Source organism: Anser brachyrhynchus (genome assembly GCF_964034855.1).
Source record: "Anser brachyrhynchus genome assembly, chromosome: 5".
In the NCBI taxonomy this organism is placed as follows: Eukaryota; Metazoa; Chordata; class Aves; order Anseriformes; family Anatidae; genus Anser; species Anser brachyrhynchus.
Window position 1 is genome coordinate 39,851,722 of NC_137699.1, and position 18,024 is coordinate 39,869,745.

Here is an 18,024-nt window from a genome sequence, read left to right on the forward strand (position 1 = left end):
GGCCGGGACGCCCTCGCTCTGCATTTCTTTCTCCGGGACGATGAGAGGCGCGTTACAGCGGGCTCCCTTCCCCTCTCGGCGGTGCCACGGCGCTCCCCTCGGATCCCCGAGCGGCACCGTGGAGCAGGGCGGCCCGGCAGGCCCCGGCGGCCTGCCCTCGGTGCCTGCCCCGCCCCGGCGGGCGGTGTGACGGGCGGTGCCGCCCGGCTGCTCGCCTCCCTGGGCCGCGGCGGGCCCGCTGCCGCCCTCCCCCGGCGCCTCGGCGGGCGGGAGGGAGATGGAGCAGGGGCTGTCCGCCATCACCCTGTACTGCGCCCCCGCCGCCGGCCCCGCGGCCGCCGCCTGCGCCATGGAGCCCGAGCCGGTGAGGAGCGGGGCCGGGAAGGCCGGAGCTCGGCGGGGAGGGCGGCCATTTGCGGGGCGTTGCGTGCCCCGAGCCCGGCGGGCAGGGCCGGGGCTGGGTGGGCAGGAGACGGGGATCCGGGGTGCGGGGGGAGGAGGAGGAGGAAGGGAGGAAGGAAGCGTGCCCTTCCAGTGAGCTGTGCTTACAGCCTGCAGGGCGGGCACGCGGCTCGGTGTCTTGTGTTTCACCTGTCAAACAACGCCTCTTACAAACGGGCCTGATAAATATTGCATTAAGACAGGTCTCCGCTCCCGGGCGGCGCGGTCAAGTTGGCAGGTGTGCCGGAGAGGGCCTGGCAGGCTCCGAGACACTTCCCCCTGTCCGGCTCCGTGTGTCCCCTGCTGGGGGCTTTATCCCCAATGCCTGCGTGTGCTGCGCCCGAGCTCCTTGTGCTGGTGCTTGCGGCGCCCGGGGTTTCTTACAGTTTTCTTCCGACTCTCCTATTTTGTCATCTGCTTCCAAAATACCCTTGCTTTTTAATTTCAATTAAAACACAATGTTAGAAAGTCAAGCAGTATGCCAAAAAACGATCCAAAAGACAAAACACCAACCAAAAAAATACCTAGCTCCCCCCCCCCCCCCCCCCCCCCCAAAAAAAGTAATACAAAACGAAACCGGTAAGGCAGGCAAGCTAGCAGGGGCAGAAATATTTCTCAATAGGTATTAGCAGCCTTCGAGTAACTGGCGCTGTCAGATCGGTAGATCTGTGCAAACCGAATTACTCGTCTTTCTGAGGGAGAGCAGATGTCACAGGCTTTGGCATTTTGGAACAAAAGCTCTTGTATATGGCACCGGGTTCTGACAGATTAGAAGGTGACAAAGTGAGTAGTTTCTTCTCCTTATTGCTGGTTGCTTTTCTTCGACAAGACTTGAGGTTATTGCAGTGCCTTGTGTTAGTTGTGTTGAGCCCCACTAGCTGCAGGTGTCCTGGCACACCTCATCCTTAATTGTAGCTTATTTGTTTTGGCATTTTGATTGTGGACTTAAATTCCATTGTGCTGGATATTGTACCAACAGCGCCACAATGTTCCCTGCTCTCGGTGTGTTTCTGGCCAAAGGGTGAGGTAGGCGAGGAGGTGAAAAGATGGTTAACGAGGAACAGCAGCTCTGGATGTGACTTTCTGACAGGCCAGGTTTATGGGGAAGTCATAAAGCGAAGAAAAATTCCAAGAGGGCATTTGAAAGGAAAGGGAAGTAGCTTTAAAGCGTTCACGGAGTACCTTCACAGCGTTAGCTAGTGTGGCAGAAAGCACAAAGGTAACTGGCCCTCGTGTTGACACAAAGCTGATAGCGTAGAAGCCACAGTAAATACTTGTATAGCGTGAGGTTATGTCAGCTGCTGAGCCTTTCAAGACCTATATAATGTGTTGGAAGGGGATAGGCTTGTGGAAAAAAATGAGATGGCAACCTGAGCAGAGCTGTGTAGTTGAAGGACAGTCTATGTAATGACCTCGTGTACTGGAAAAGAAAGATCGCACTCAAAGCCTCAAGCAGAAAATAACGTACTGTTTGGCTGTAAAGTGAACCTGGATGATACTTAGGGAATAGATCTGCATTGCCATGTTTTTGGGTAGACTGTGTTGGAAAGATGAATCAAATTTACTGATGCTGGACTTTCTGCTTGCAGCTGGAGAGTTGGCTTTTATTGGTGCTGTGTGTATAAAAATTAAAAAGAACAAATGCTGCTGTGATGAGTAAAACAAGCATCCGGGTTTGTTGGATGTATAATAACCAAAGCAAGAGCTGACGTGTTTTATTTTATTTAATAATTTAGGACTGTGAACCAGATTACCAAGGGAAACTGGATTCATTGTTCCTTGATGAATCCTTATTGTCTTGAACTGCTGCATTTGTCTGAAACTTTGTACCGGTGCCAGCTGTGCTGAGCTTCTCACCGTAGGTAGTGTAAGTGGAGTGTGGGATGGGTTGAAAAGTGTACAGTTTCCACAACCAGGGAATTAAAGCCCGCTTTTTAAACTTTAAATATTAACTACAGTATTTTTCTAAGTTAAAACATGTTTGAAGTATTTGAGTTAAATGAATCAAAATCAGCAGAAGACTGTGCCTTTAGAGGAGCTTGTAGGCGAGGGTTTATTCTGCTCGTGATTATTAATTACAATAATATTTGTGATGCTGTGTCACAAGAAATAGTGCTCCTCAGTACTGTGACTAAACATGAACAATGAAATCACCATACTATGCCAATAAAAGAGTGTGAAATTTTGCTAAGAGACGATTCTGTGGTGCTTTATGCTCCAAAAAAGACAGAGCTGACTTGCAGTAAGTGGTCTCTGCTTTTCCAGTGGCAGCAAGGGATGCTCCCTGTACTTAGGCTGTTTTGCTTTTTTCAGCATTCATATTTTTGTAGCTTTGTTGTTCTGCCACTGCTGTGTTTCCAAGACTGAAACTCAGCGGAGAGAATGCACTAGGCCCAGCACAGTCAGTTTTGTGTTCCTGCATGAAAACATGAGGCTGTTTCAGCTGGATTATACTTTGGAAAACTTGTCACTTCATTCTGCTCTGCTCCTCTAGGAAAACACACACAATGTGCCACGGTAGCTAAGAAACACTCCAGGAAGCTGAAATGACTTGCAGTTTTCTGAAGCGGCTGTACGAGGGCTAGGAAGGATGATGAATGTGTGTGCTCCCTCTCCACATCGTCGGGCTTGGCACGTGATCTTTATATTCCCTCCCTCTGCTCTGTGGGCATGAGAAAAATCTATTGCCTGGAATGAAGGCAGCAGTTCTGCTCTCCTCTCCCTTCGCCTGCCCCGCTATACCATGCCTAATGTATACCATACCAGCTAACTGAGTCTTTCTGTGTTGCAAGGCTAATTTATGTAATGCAGCACAAGTGTCAGGAAGGGCGATACTGTGCCCATAATGATTAAGGGTTATCTTACAACTGTGTGATAAAAATACGTAATTTAGTAGTAATTTTGATTTTTGATCTGTGAAGACTGCTAGGGTTGCATAAACAAGAAGTCAAAAATTGGAACGTGTCCGTTTTATGCAGCCTTAATTCTGTGTGTGCCTACACACATTTCCTTCCACAAGTTTCTTATGCCGTGCTTTTAAATTACATGAACTCATGCATTTTTAAAAACCTTCACAGTACATTAAAAATGTGTGGCTAACATTTCCTGTCTTCCGTGTCCTTCTCCGTGTGACAGACGTGTTTTCAAAACAGTTTTTGCATTTGTTGTAGTAGTATGTAAAAGCTCTACCAAGATATAGACTCTATTTTGATAGATACAATACAAAACCTTACTAAAATTCTCTGTCTGTGGGAGTTACTAGCCTAAAGAATTATTGATTGGCCTTTGAACTAGGAGTATATTTTTTCTAATGCTTGTGGCTCGAAGATGGCATTGTAGTATTCAGCAGCTCGAAGAACAAAACTAGACATTGTGCTTTTCTTTTTGCCCTTACACGCCAAATTAAGTGTTCTTCTTTTTGCACGGTCCCTTGTACTGATGATGATTGCTGATGAAAGCCCAGAGAGGCAGATTCCTTGAGGCATCTTTCTAAAGCTTGAGCCTGGCGGCTTAGTTATCCTTCACTTGGTTTTCTTTAGAACTAGAGGTTTCTGTCTAAACTTGCAAAGAGGTGGCTATAGCCTCTGAGTTACTCAATTATCTTCAGTAGACACTAATTCAGAAACCAACAGTACGTTTAAATATTAACACTTATGTGCTCATCAAGTTGTTTAAAGTGTTCTGCTAAGGAACTCTTACATAACAGTGTTCTTTCAGAATAGCCATTTTTTAAAACCAGCTGTCTGTGCTGAAATGAAGGCACTTACCTTTTTGTTGTTTCTAGTGAATAGATAATTTTTTATGTATCTGCAAAGAATAATGTTTCAGTCCTATCTTTTATCTACAGCCAAGCTCTTAGATAGATCCATTGAATGTGGTAAACAACCTAAAATTCTTTAAATACCTCATGAAGTTTTTTAAGGGGGAACTCTTACAGTTTTGCAGCTTATTGCACGGAAGTGTACTTGAGATAACGATTTTTTTGTTCATTATAGCAACTTGCAAATGGAGATAGAGGCTTTGAGAATGTGGAGCTGGGTGTCATAGGGAAGAAGAAGAAAGTTCCCAGAAGGGTTATTCATTTTGCAAGTGGAGAAACAATGGAAGAATACAGCACAGATGAAGAGGAAGATGAACAAGAGAAGAAAGACCTGTTGCCTCCTGTAGATCCTGTAGGTATTTTGGTTGATAAATTGCTGCTTCTGGTTTATTGTATAATTACCTGCATTTTATCCTTTAATTTTTATGTCACAAATGTGATTTGGTGCATTAAAGATTCAGTAAATTCAATTGCCTCTAGGCACTGAGAAATCTCAGAGAAGTATTCTGAGAAGTTTTGTCCTGCAGCTCTCCCTCACTGAAATAGCCCTACTAATTAGAAATGGGTTTAATTTCTTCACAGTTTTAATCTGTCCTCTCCAGAATTTCCCCCTTTGATAATATTTGCTCAGTGTCTCTTTTATTCACACTGTCATTTGAAAAAATCAGTTGGGAGGGCATTTTTTCTTATCTTTGTTGGCAGTGGAGAGTTGAGCTTGTAATTTAGTGTTAGCATACCAGCAATTAAAGGAGTGTACAAAGGAAAGAAACGGATGATTTGAAGAAGTATAGGAAAACTTCATGATATATCAAAAACAGGTTTTAAGGGATCTGCCTGGTCCACGTATGTGAAGTCCTTCTGTGTTTTAAACTGTTAAGATTTGTTCAAGCTGAATGACATCTCCATGTGTTGGTCTGAATCCGAGTGAAGTTAGGACAATTAAAGCTGTCTCTAATAGTACATTTTATGGCTACTAAAAACAAAAACATTTCCCTTTTGTCAATGATTTGGTATCTACACTTAGAGGTAAAATGAAGTATATCACCTGTTGTATTCTGTTGGAGTATCTGACAATGTGTTTTGTAGCCCAGAGATGTGCAACCCCAGCAGCAGCGCACTGGAGGAGGCAGCTCCGTGCCTTCTGGCAGTCAGTCTCGGAGAAGATACACATCCATCTCTTCATCTTTCCACACCCCCAGTCTCATGTTTCTTTTATGACAGCCCCACAAACTGGTGTTCCAACTACCTCTTTTCTCTACCCTCCTACAATTCTGTCCTCCATGAGCTGGGTCTGCGGTCCTGTTCCCTGCCTGCCTGCAGGACTCCCTTCCTGGCCCTCCCTTGCCTTCTTTGCTTGTACTGAAGTTAGAGGTGGAGCCCCTGAAATTGGCTGGATCCTTCCCTGTGTGCTGAGTACAGTGAAGTGGCTGGGAGTTACTGCTTTGTGCAGCAGCCAGTCCTGCCTGATTGCACACTGGAGGCAAATGCCTGTTTAGAGTTGCTTGTTCCCACACTTTGATAAGAGCCTTGGCATGCACAGAAACTGGTGCTGCTTCCTACCTCACGTAAGCATTGCTGTCGAAATGACTCATGCACCAGAGTCTGGGAATCGGTGCTTAAGAAATGTCGTGTATGAAGCTCACTATTTACTGCACTGCTAGGCTCGAAGTTTATTTACGTGTGCATCCTTCCAGGAGAGCTGGGATTTCTTGGGGGGATTGCAGTGGAGTTTGACTTCCTGCCTGTTACTTTCTGAGAAAGTGGTGTGGCCACGAGGAGCTTGCTTTGGGAAGGACTGTCAATCAGTTTTTTTCCCCCCCTCTGTAAAATTAATTTACCTTGAAGAAAAAGTAGTAGTTTGAGGACTGAGCTGCCATGAGACTGTAGAAAGCTGGGACTGGGGCTCCTGAGTAAAGTTGTTGCATTTAATCTTGATGGCCTGGTGGCACTGCCGTCTCTTTCTTATTAGGTTGTTCTTGTGTACAAGGAAAAGTAACGTTAGCCTGAGAGCAGGTGTATCAGTATAGAAATGCATATGAGCTTTATACATGATTTAAAGTATCATTATTGAAAATAAATGTACTAAACTTATCAACAATGAATAGATGTTAAGCTATCTTGCTGGGTGGGTTTTTTGTTTGTTTGTTTGTTTTCTTTTTGTCTTTGAGGTTCTGTTCAAAGAAGTGCAAGAACTATGAAACTTGCTCAACATTCAGGTATCTTCGGAGTCAGATCTGTTCCCCGCTGTGCAGGTTGTGTCAGATATCCGTGGATGTGTACAAAGAGATTTGTTTTTTCCAACTATAATTATCAGAGGACCAGATCAGTATAATTTCTCTGTCATTTCCCCTCAGTAGAACAGTTTCACCATGATGGAAGGCTCAGGGGACTGTATGTGTTGTGAGGCCAGAGGATTACACACTGCTGTACAAATGGACACTTAACTAAAAAACCTGCAAATATTCACAAGAGCCAGGAATTCTGTGCGATCATTCTCCTGCTTTCCTAATATGGATTTTATTCTGAATACCTGAAAGTATATTGTATGGCACAGTTAAGATTGCTTTATTCCACTTCTATAGTTTATGAAATATTTAATTTTTATTACATTTTTTAATAAAAGGACCTTCCAAGGCTGAACGTTTTATTGTGGAGCACAGTATGCCTTATTATGCATTGCTTTTTACCTTGACAGAATAAACTTGATTAGACCAAGGGTTGCCATTAAGTGAAGTTTAGCTTATCTGCTGTATGCTTCGTGTATCCCAACTGAGCCAGTGAATTGAAGAAATGTTAGTCCAAGCTGAGCTTTGATGTTTTAGCCAACAGCTGCCTTAAAAATGTTTTTATCGTAGGATTTCTATAAAAGCAATTAAATAGTCAGTTTGCTGGGACCAGCATGTCTAAAACTTGTTATCTCAGTTGGGATACAAAAAAGTACGTTGCAAATAATAGCTGTTTCTGGTCCAATTTATTTTTAGAAAAAGCACATTAATGTTTTGAATAGAAACTTTACATCATGAAAATTCAAAGCTCAGCTGGTATTGGCATACAAGCAGGTTCTGAATTGAGTTTAAGAGAAACAAATGTTTTGACATATTGTAAAGAAACTTCTGCAGTAACTACCTTGGTTTAATTACGCTTTAGAGTTAAGCAGATGATGACAATGTCTTTCTTGCTAAGCAAAGTAGCATATGTATATTCTGGTAATATGACAACTAGAGAACTCACTGTGATGGACTGGTGTCACTCGTAACTAAACAAATTCTCATGAAGTACTGAGTCTTAGGCTTTGCTTTGAAACAACGATTCCAGCACTTCTGTAGGTCATTGTTAGGTCATTTACATTTTTGGACTGGAGTGTCCTTTTGTTGTGGTGTTTTGTTTTGTTTTTTTTAAGAGTGAGTTGAATCCAGAACACAGGGCATGCTTACTAAATTTTTCTGTGGTTGTTGTTGTTTTTAGATAATAGCATTTGGTATTATTAGTGTTCTCCTTTGCCTCTTTGATGATTGTAAATGCTTTAACCGAATCTTCTATCAAAAAATTTAGATACTTACACTTTAAAATCTTTTGCTTCTGTCCACCAAAACCTTGCTTTATAAGTTCTTTTTTGTTTTGTTTTAATTAGAAGAAGAAATTAAATTTCTCTAAGCTGTTCTAGAAGGTAATCTTTCTGTTTATCCCTGGAGTGCCGCTTGCTATGGAGTCTTGGTTGCATGAGTAAGCAGAACGTGGAGTCTAAGCCTTTGCAGGGCATCTATAAGCAACATATAACTGTTGATTTTAACCTTAGAATTCATCCTGAGAACATTTCTGTGACAGAGCTCCAAAACAGATGTAATTTTGTTAAGCTTCAGTGCTTGGAAAGACTGAAACACGTTCTTACAGGAAGATTATCGTGATATCCTGTAGTTAAAAGGAGCTTAACTTCAGGCAGCAAAAAAGCATTGTTTTTATGCTGTTGAGGACTCTCAAACTCTTAATTTTATTTTAAAAATTCTGTAATGAGGGAGAAAAATAGTTAATGACTTAATAATAGCTGTTCATAATATCATAGAAGCTTTTTTGATGAAGGAGGGAGTATGTGTTCCTGAATTTTGTTTTCACTGGCTTCTGTTAGTTGCCACAGTTCTACCTGGTGCGTACACACTGAAGGACCTATTGTAGCAATGACCAGTCATTAACTCATTTAAAATGAGTCTTGACACAGGAAACAATGAAAGAAAATATCTATTTGGTGGTATTTAACTCTCAAAAACATAATTTATTTTTTCTTAAAATGGGAAATGATTCTTTACCTCCTTTTGCCATTTTCTCTGCCAACAAACAAACAAAGAAAAACAAAACAAAAAAATAAATTATTTGGAAAGTTCAAATGTTACTAGGGACTGAAATCTGGCAAAAATAAATATAGATGTGGATTGTTTATATGGTACACACTCTGCTGAGCGTGTCTTTTCCCTTCAGCAGCCCCATACTAGGAAACAGTATCATGTTGTTACTGAATAATAGCCCTCTTGGTTTTATCAATGGTTGAATTCATTATGTTAGTCCTACTTAAATTGCAGTACACCAACACCTTCTGGAGGTAGATTTGGACAGGTCATATTATGGCTGAGTGTCAGATTAGAACTGTACATTAAGATGTTTTGTACTTTAAAAGCTGAGTGTAGCAAGCATTATGTTTTCTATTTTAAACAGCAAAATGAACTCATGATAGCAGAACAGTATAGTTAAGCATTGCAGAAACATATACTTAGGAGTAGAATGATGCTAGGAGAAATACTATTGCCTCCTAATACACTGGTGTCCTATATTCCATTCAAGAAGTACAGTACTACTGTGTCTTTGTTTTGATTGAAGCCATTCCTCTGGCTGAAGGAGATCGATGCACAGCATCAGGGCATGTGGTTCTTACCAACCATTAATAAGACCTGATTTTGGTGCCATTTTCCAGTGTCATTCAATGCATTAAAGCTATATCACAGAGGATTAGTTTGTACTGACCTTTTGCATAACACTTCACTTCATATCACCCATAACGTTCCACAAGGTTCTTGTCTCTCCAGTACCTCTTCTCGCCTCATATTTGCCATTCTTGCTTAGGTCTCTGAGGTGCTACCCAAACTTACCTTGAAGGGAAAAAAAAAAAGAGGGTTATTTCTCCCAGATGTGTTCCCATGTTCCTGCTTGTTCTTAGTGGTTTACTCTACAAAACATTTAATTTTTACTGCTTAATTTTCATAAAGTAGCTTCTCTTGGTTTTATATTGTCTTTTGAGATGCTTGAAAGAATGCTCCTTTTTTAAATTATCAGGACCAGCAAAGCAACACTGGACATCACAAAATCACAGGAAGACATGAGTGAAGAATTGTCTGGTTGGGCTAGAGACACGTTGTCAGAAAGCAGAGGTTTCTACAAAGTTGAACTTAGAAGTACTTCTAACATACCAAGCTGTTCTTTAATTATAGTGGGAAAATAGAGGAAATAGAAAGCATCTCTGTGCCTGCAGAGTCTCAAATTTTATGTTTGTGGTACTACAATAGTACGTTAGAATATTCTGTGTCTGATTTACTTCTGTCACGTTGAAGCTCAGCTTCTCTTTTTATCTTTAAATGTTAAGGGGACTCTTGTAGCTTCTTGCTTACTGCTGCACAGCAGGCCTTTGTTTGTCCTGTGCACTGTGTGAATGCTTTTTAACCTTGTCACCTTGTTATGAAGGATTGTACAGAGGCTTGTCAATGCCATTATTTGCACCTGTGGCAACAAGCTTTTCCAGCACTTTTCTTGACTTCTTCAACTGAACAAACTGAGAAATGATTGTCGTTAGCCCGTCTGCCAACTGAGTACGTAATCAACAAGCTGGAGGTGCTTTTGTGTAAGCAGGATAGCAGCTGGTTTTGCTTACACTTTTACCTTGGCAGGATATTTTCCATACCCACTGCCAAAAATATATAGCATCTGGCTTTTTTCTGCCTGCCCAGCTTGAGTTTCTGGCTTGACAGATTGTACACATTGATGAGATTTCCCCTGAGCTTTCTCTTCTCAAGGCTAAACAGCCCCAGCTCTCTTATCCTTCCCTCATGTGGGAGATGCTCCAGTCCCTTTATCATCTTAGCAGTGGTGCATCCCATCAGGGCTCCTGAATTCACGTATGTCCAGTTAGCTTGAGTATTCTGTAAGCTGATCCTCCTCCATGCTTTTCCTTATGCTACACCTTCCCTCAGTCCTCTAGATTTCTGAAGACCAGTCTTACTAGCAAACACTGAGGTGAAGATGGCTTTCACTACCGCAGCCTTTTCCGTGTCCTATGTCTCCAGAGTCCTTGTCCCATTCAGCAGTGACCCCACAACTTCCTTTTGCTGCTGAGGAACTTACAGAAGCCCTTCTTCTTGCCCTTTAAGTCCAGATGCACTTTGGCTTTCCTAATCGTGTCCCCTCATGCTCAGGCTGCTTTATATTCTTCCGACATTATCTGTCCCTGCTTCCACCTCTGTATAGTCCCTTTCTATGACTGAGTTTGGACAGGAGCTCCTCATTCATCCACACAGGCCTGCTGGCATTTTTGCCTGACTTCGTACTTTTTGGGATGGATTGCTCATGAGCTTGGAGGAGATGATCTCTGATTATCATCCAGCATTCCTGGGCCCCTCTTCCCTCTAGGGCCTTTGCCCAGGGAACTTTTCCAAGCAGATCCCTAAGAGGTCAAAGTCTGCTCTCCTGAAGCCCAGGGTTGTGATTTGGTGTTTGCTCTGTTCCCTCCTCTCAGGATCCTGAACTCTACCACCTCATAGTCATTGCAGCTGACGCTGCCTAGAGCCTTCACAACCCCAGTGAGTTCTTCATCCTTTGTGAGTATGAGGTCCAGTAGAGCACCTCTACTTGTTGGCTCCTCTGTCACTTGTGTCAAGAAGTTGTCATCAGTTCTCTCAAGGTACCAGCTATGGTGTTCCTCCAGCAGGTATCGGGGGGTTGAAGTCCCCATGAGGTGCAGGGCCTGCAAATGTGAGGCTGCTCCTAGCTGTCTGTAGAAGGCCTCATCCACGTGTTCTTCCTGGTCAGGTGCCCTATAGCAGACACATGAGGATGGCACCCATAATCAGTTCTTTAATCCTTACCCATAAGCTCTCAGCTGGCTCCTTATCCATCTCCCGGCAGAGCTCCATGCACTGCAGCTGCTCACACAAATGGCGGCCCCCCATCATCTGCTTCCCAGCCTGTCCTTCTCGACGAGCCTGTCTCCATCTATTGCAGCGCTCCTGTCACGAGACCATCCCACCGTGTCTCCGTGATCCCAGCAAGGCCCTAGCCCTGCAGTTGCAGGCAGATCTCCAGCTCCTTGTGGTTACTCCCCATGATGTGTGCCTTCGTGCCCAGGCACTTCAGACAGGCACCCCAGCGTGTTGATTTCAGAGGAGGGGTGTTTCCTTTTTCCTTTTTTTTTTTTTTTTCCCTCCAGAATGGTGCCTTGAAAGCACTTCCTTGCCTGTGTGCAAATGCTTGAGGTGACAGCTGAAGCCCTGGTTTGTTGATTTGGTGTTCCCTTCCCTTCACATCATCCTAGGCCCTTTACTAATCAGCCCTGTCCGCTGCTCCCTCAAAGGGCCACCGGTGACTCCCTCCCTCACTGTTCCTAGTTTTGTTCGTCAGGTACGGTTCCAAATGATAATTCATATCTGTATTTAAATACATGGAAGCAGCTTCTTCATTACGACCATTTTGAAGTGTTGTTTTGCTTGTTTATTTTTTAAACTGTCTCTCATAGTTCTCTCATTATAATCAGGAAATACTTGGTTAACCCACTTCTCTGGTCTGACAGAATTCAGGTTATGAAAAGGCCTTTATAGTTACAAGAATTATCTTGGGATTGAGCTGGATGCTTGCTGTTTCCCAAGTCCGGGGGTAGGAAACAAAAAACAGTGAAATGAATGTTCCCAGATATAACAGTGGTCATCTTTCTATCTTATGGTGACACTTTCCTTTATGTATGTCCTACCTAGACTTACTTTAAAGGAAAAATACTGTGGTAGCTGGCAAACAGGCAGTGTCACAGATCTTTCTTCTCTGTCTGAGCTTTCACGTGTATTATTATGTACCATGAACTTACAGCTGTACATACTGATACTAGTTTTGTTGTTACAGACAACGCTCACATGGGGACCCTACTTGTGGTTTCATATGCTAAGAGTTGCCACGTCAACCTTATCAGGTATTGCTTTATTTAATTCTCACGTAAAGCCGTGAAGGGATATTGAGTCACTTTGATCGGCTGTAAATCATCTTTGTGATCTACCAGTCAATTTTTCAAAAGAATGAATAAAGACTGTGGTTTTATTTTTTTTTTCTGTGCAGATATAATCTCTTGTTTTTAGCACTAATTTTATTTATTAATTTATTTTTAATCAACAACTGTTGAATGAACAGAAAAATCCTTTTGGTGAACACTTCAATTTTTCTCTTTTTCTCCATACGGAGCGATGGTGATGTTGGCAAGGGATTTATTTCAGCTTCTCTTATATAACCATTTGGAGTGATTTTATCTGAAAAGAATGCCGTTTGGCCTAACTAAATTGATTTTTTATGAAGACTTAAACTGGAAAGTATCTTAAAAGCACACCTAGTCTTGTGCTTTACAACAGGCTGCTGAAGTTGCAAAATAAACAAAAATAGGGCTATTGTCAAGAGTCTTAAACTCACTACACAGAATTTTCATTGACCTGTGGACCTCATAAAATTTTGCTTAGAGTGCTTGTCATAATCTGTGTTCCTCCCAAATTGTAAAGTATGTGTGTTATATATTGACAAATATTTGTGGGATTTCCGTGATGGTACAGCCTCAGTTGAAACTATTGACAGTCTATCCTATTGATTTTTATTGTTTTTAGAAGCACCTTAATGTACAGTGTAATCCTATTCATTGCATATCTTTTCCTCATACACAATGGTAGATATTGCTTTCCTTTTTTTCAGAAGTTGTTAAGAATTTGAAGATTGCTACATATTTTCATCTCACTTCAGTGTCATTGAACTTTGTCATTTGAACTGGTCTTTTGCAAGAGCTCTGTCTGTAAGGATGCCTGTAAAATGACTGAATACTCATGGAGCCAATCAGTTTCTGACTTCTGTTTTCACTGAAGATGACTAACTCATTCACATCCTCAGGGCAAATTTTTAATTTGAAGTGCAATATATTTGGTTTCTTGCTTGCTTTTATTCAAGGATCAGTTCTTTAGCTCTCATCACGGTAGAGAGACTGACTGACCTAAGCCCACCTATTCCATCCTTCTGCTGCACTACCTGTTTTAGCGAAGGAGAACTGCATGTAGCCTCTAGCTTGAAAAATGAGACAGCTGACACCTAAAAATTTAATTAATCCATCAGTATGCAACACAGATCATTGTTAAAACTGATACTGGCTTAAAATATACATCTATCAATAAATAACTTTAGTCGCTTGGTATCATTAGACTGAATTGCCAGTACAGTTGGTAGCCGTGTATTTTTATCTAGCCTTAATTTTCAGTTAAAGTTCAATTAAAAGCTTGTACTTTAACTGATGCCCTAGCAAAACAAGCCTGGGTACAAAGATAGAACTGGTAGAATGCAAACACTACCATTATCAAGTTTTTTTTTGTTGATTTCCATGTTCCTTTTTTGTTCATTCTCTGTCTTAAGGAACAATTATTAATATATTTAGCTAATAATAACTATATATAAGTAGATTAGCATAGCAGATTTTATTTTTGTCTTTTGAGTGAACTGTGGAAAACCGTTCAGGAAAGATGACAATTTTTAAAGCAGAACTGTGTTCAAGAACTTTCTTCTAGATACTAATCATTTGTAAACCTCTCTTTATTTTCAGTGTGTGACTTCCTTGGGGAGAAGATTGCATCTGTTTTGGGGATAAGCACACCAAAATACCAATATGCTATTGATGAGTATTACAGAATGAAGAAAGAGGTATGTGTGTGAAATAGGGTTCTTACATTTTTTTCTCCCTACTTATCTTCCCTGGCACTTTCAAAAATAAAATTTGTATTCGTGCATTACTTGCTAAAATGAAGTTAAATTTTAGAATCTCTCTTTTAGTTCACCTTCAGTTTTCATTTGATGCTTGATTTATGCTTGTTTATCCATTAGCATTTTCTCACCAGCTTATCTGTTGGGTCCTGAGCACTGCTCTCCTTGCTTCTCTTCTACAGTGCATTTTAAAGTCAAGACTGTGAGAAAGCTGGAAGGAGCAGTTCCTAAAGAGGCAGCTGCCTTACATTACTCACTTAAACTGAGTGTACTTTGAAACTCTGAAACTTGTCCCATTTCGTGTGATAGAAAGTGCCAAGGGTAAATTGAACATTATATTACCATTTGTTCTGAACCATAACTTAAGATGATAGCCAGTATTTTATGCAAAAAAAAAAAATACAAAAATTAATAAATTTCATTTGGAAGAAACGTGAAACATTTAAAGTTTTGATACTTCTTTTTTAATAGCTTTTAATTATTAAGGGTTGAAAATGCTTTATAGAAGGTGGACCTATCACTGCTACTTTTGACTAAAAACTGCTTACCTAGATATATGTCATTTTTTCTGTGTTTATGTAACACACTTTAATCCTTCACTTTGGGCTATTTCCAGAATTCCCGTTATGGAGGAGAAAAAACAACAAAACACCCAATCTTATGATAAACTAGTGACTGTTTTGTAGCAGAATAAATATTCTTTCTTTTCTTGTAATAGAACTGGTATGTTGTTACAGAAGGTAAGTGGTGTTTATTTCAAGTAAACAGTAACTTACGAATCTGGTTACCTATTTTCAGGAGGAAGAGGAGGAACAAGAAAACAAGTTATCAGAAGAAGCAGAAAGACAGCATCAGGAGCAGCAGAACAAGGCACAAGCTGAAGCTCCTGTCCAGACAGACCAGCCTGAATCAACAACATGTACTTCATTTGTGAATTTAAACTTTGAAAATGAGGGAGATTGCCACTCTGTTGTGGAAAATAAACAAGATGTAGTTCCTGTCCCTACCTAAGTATAAAGCTCTGTATAATGTAGGAAATAGGAAGTGTCAGGTGTCACGATCTGGCTATAAGGAGGAAAAATAGGATTATACTTAGTCAGTGTAATACAACTTACAGCATTCTTATTGATCAGGAGAGAGCTAGGTGATGTCTCTTCAGTCTGCCTGCCTAATAAAGGCTGAGGCATTCTGCCAAATTGGCACTTCAGTTAAAATGAAAATTGCACTACAAACATTTGGTCTAAAATTGAATTTCTGTGTAAAGCAAGTAAAAATGTCTTTCCTTTAAATTGCTGTCTGGCACAGTGGATTGCAGATGCAGTGCTGTTCCTCCTTGTGAACACCTATTTCTGATCTGCACGTTGTTTGCGACTTGGCTCTCTATGAATAGATTAATAGGAATCAATGTCCTGTAACTCACAAGTCATTATAATCACTTCTGAATTCCCCTATTTATTGTCACTATTGTGTGCATGTATCTTTTTTCTGTTATTAACACAAGAGAGGTTAGATTTAACGTTAATTACATTTAAGGGCCTAATGGAACACTTTCCTTTTCTTTTTTTAACTCTAAAGGAGGCTGTAAACACCCTTAAGTATTTATGAACTAGTACAAGCACTCTTGGGGGCTAACAGTGCTCAGCTGTGCTGTATGGTGCTGTAGCAAAGTACAGAATTAGCATCAGTGTAAGATGCTGTCACTCCAAATCCAAGAATTAATACAGATTCTTTACCTGCTCTGAATTAGCCTGGGATGTAAACTGAAGTCTTGCTAAATTATAACCAATTACTGGATATCGTGTATGGTACCAGTCTCTAACTACAAAAACTTTATTTTTAACGTAGGTTAGCTGAGTGAGTGTACTTGGTTAAACAAATAGCCTGTTTAAGGTTAATGTTTAATTATGAATAAGGAATGGGCCACTGCAGGTGTCTTTTCCCCTGTAGTGCAGAATATATATGTAACTGGAGATCAGAAAACCAGGCTTATGACTTCTTTTTTTTAACATGAAAAACGTTTGTTTCAATAGTGAAACAATACTCCTTTTTGCAGGTAGCTCCAGTTTTTAACCAGCCCCAAATACCATTCAATTAAAAGAATTTCAGTGCAGTGACTGTGATCCTACTTCTACCTTGTAGAAGGTGAATGGTTTGCTTTGGGACAGTCAGGTATCAGTCTGGCAGGCAGACAACCAACCATATCCCAGGCACTGTCTATGCAGAAAGTTTTGTAGATAAATGAGCAGAAGACCTGTACTAGTTACCGTAGGGATTGTTGTTTTTGTCCTTGAGACTTCTAAAAATAAACCTGAAGAGGCTTCAGAGAAAGTTTATGTTGGGTATCATCACACTTGCAGGGCCTTGGTCCCACTACCAGCTAACTGAGGAAACTCCTGGAGCAACGCAGGCCAGGAAGCTCAGCTATTAGTTTGCAGAGCTCAGTTATGTATTTCAAACAGCTCTCCGCCTGAAATAGCGTCCCATACAACACAAAGTCTTTATCTTCTTATCTGCCCCTAGCATTCCAGCACTACAGCAAACCTTCTGAGGAAGATCCAGTCATCTGCTCTATTTGATCTGTTTTGATGCTCTGTTCTTTGCCTTTTTGAATTGTAATGCAGAGGGTGCTGACAGCTGTGTAAAATCATTCCATAGCCCTGAACATCTGCAAGGGAGAGTATGGTTCATCGTGTGGGGAATACAGAGAAAAAGATCGTGTTGGGAGTTCTTGTACTATAGCAAAGATAAAAGCAGCCCCTAGCTCAAGAGTAGGAACTGTAGAGCTGAAGGATGCTTTGCTTTTCTGCAGAGAAAATGTCAGTTGTATTTTCTTTTTTCCCCAACTATCTGTTGCATCAGAAATGCTCTCACTGCCTCGGGGTTAAACTTCTTTGTATAAAATGCTGTATTACTCACTGTGCCTTAACTTAATCCTTCCCGTCAGTTTTTTTGCAAACTGTATGAAAGTGATTACTTTCATAATGGTTTAATTTTTCTGTAAATGCATTAATGGGTTATTTTATATTTAATATGATTTTTGAACTTAAAATTGGCTATGGGTTTTCCTTTGAAACTGCAGGGTCTTTAAAACCTTACACCTACACACAGGAATACATCCTTGTTCGCTTTGCATTCTTCTTGAGTCACACACATCCTAGTGGAATATCCAGGCACTGAAATTCAAGATACACCACCACCACCCCTTCCTTACAACCTTATGCAGTACTTGTTAAAGTACTTGACGTGTTCAGCACTACCCAACCTAATAAATAGTGTAGGACTACAACTATTTCTGGCCTGCAGCCTTTCTAATTTTATCTGAAAGTTGGAACATTGACATAAATTCATTAAATCAGTAAAACACTTATTCTTTAATTGCATAGCTGAGCTACAGCTGTAGTTAAGTTAACCTCCTATGCAACTATTTTATGTAATTTAAGTTAGTGAAAGCCTTTATACAGGTATTTGGATTAGCTTTAACCAGACCTACAGCTAGGGTGGTTCCATTTCTGTCCAGGAATCTCTTCAGAAGCAAGCAAGCGAATAAACGTTGAAGTGATTGAATAGTTCCCCTTTCTGCCAGACAAAGCTAGACATATAAATCAAGAAAAATACCTAAGCTGTTCAGGTCTTGCTGAAGACCTTTGCCTTTACAGCAGGATGCATAACAGTGCTGTCATTACGTGAAGCCACAAGGAATGCTGTGGGAGGCCCCGGATGGCTGTGTGGATACAGGGTGG

At 41.0% G+C, this 18,024-nt stretch overlaps 1 protein-coding gene across 1 annotated transcript; it reads left to right on the top strand.

Annotated features, from left to right (window-relative positions):
- Positions 1-170: 170 nt before the first annotated feature.
- Positions 171-17,333, top strand: FAM177A1 (family with sequence similarity 177 member A1). Its single transcript, XM_080594876.1, has 5 exons — positions 171-364; positions 4,437-4,613; positions 12,407-12,473; positions 14,127-14,224; positions 15,083-17,333. Exons 1-5 carry the CDS (start codon positions 278-280, stop codon positions 15,293-15,295), a joined length of 642 nt encoding a protein of 213 aa, XP_080451002.1. The 5' UTR covers positions 171-277; the 3' UTR covers positions 15,296-17,333.
- Positions 17,334-18,024: the final 691 nt, after the last annotated feature.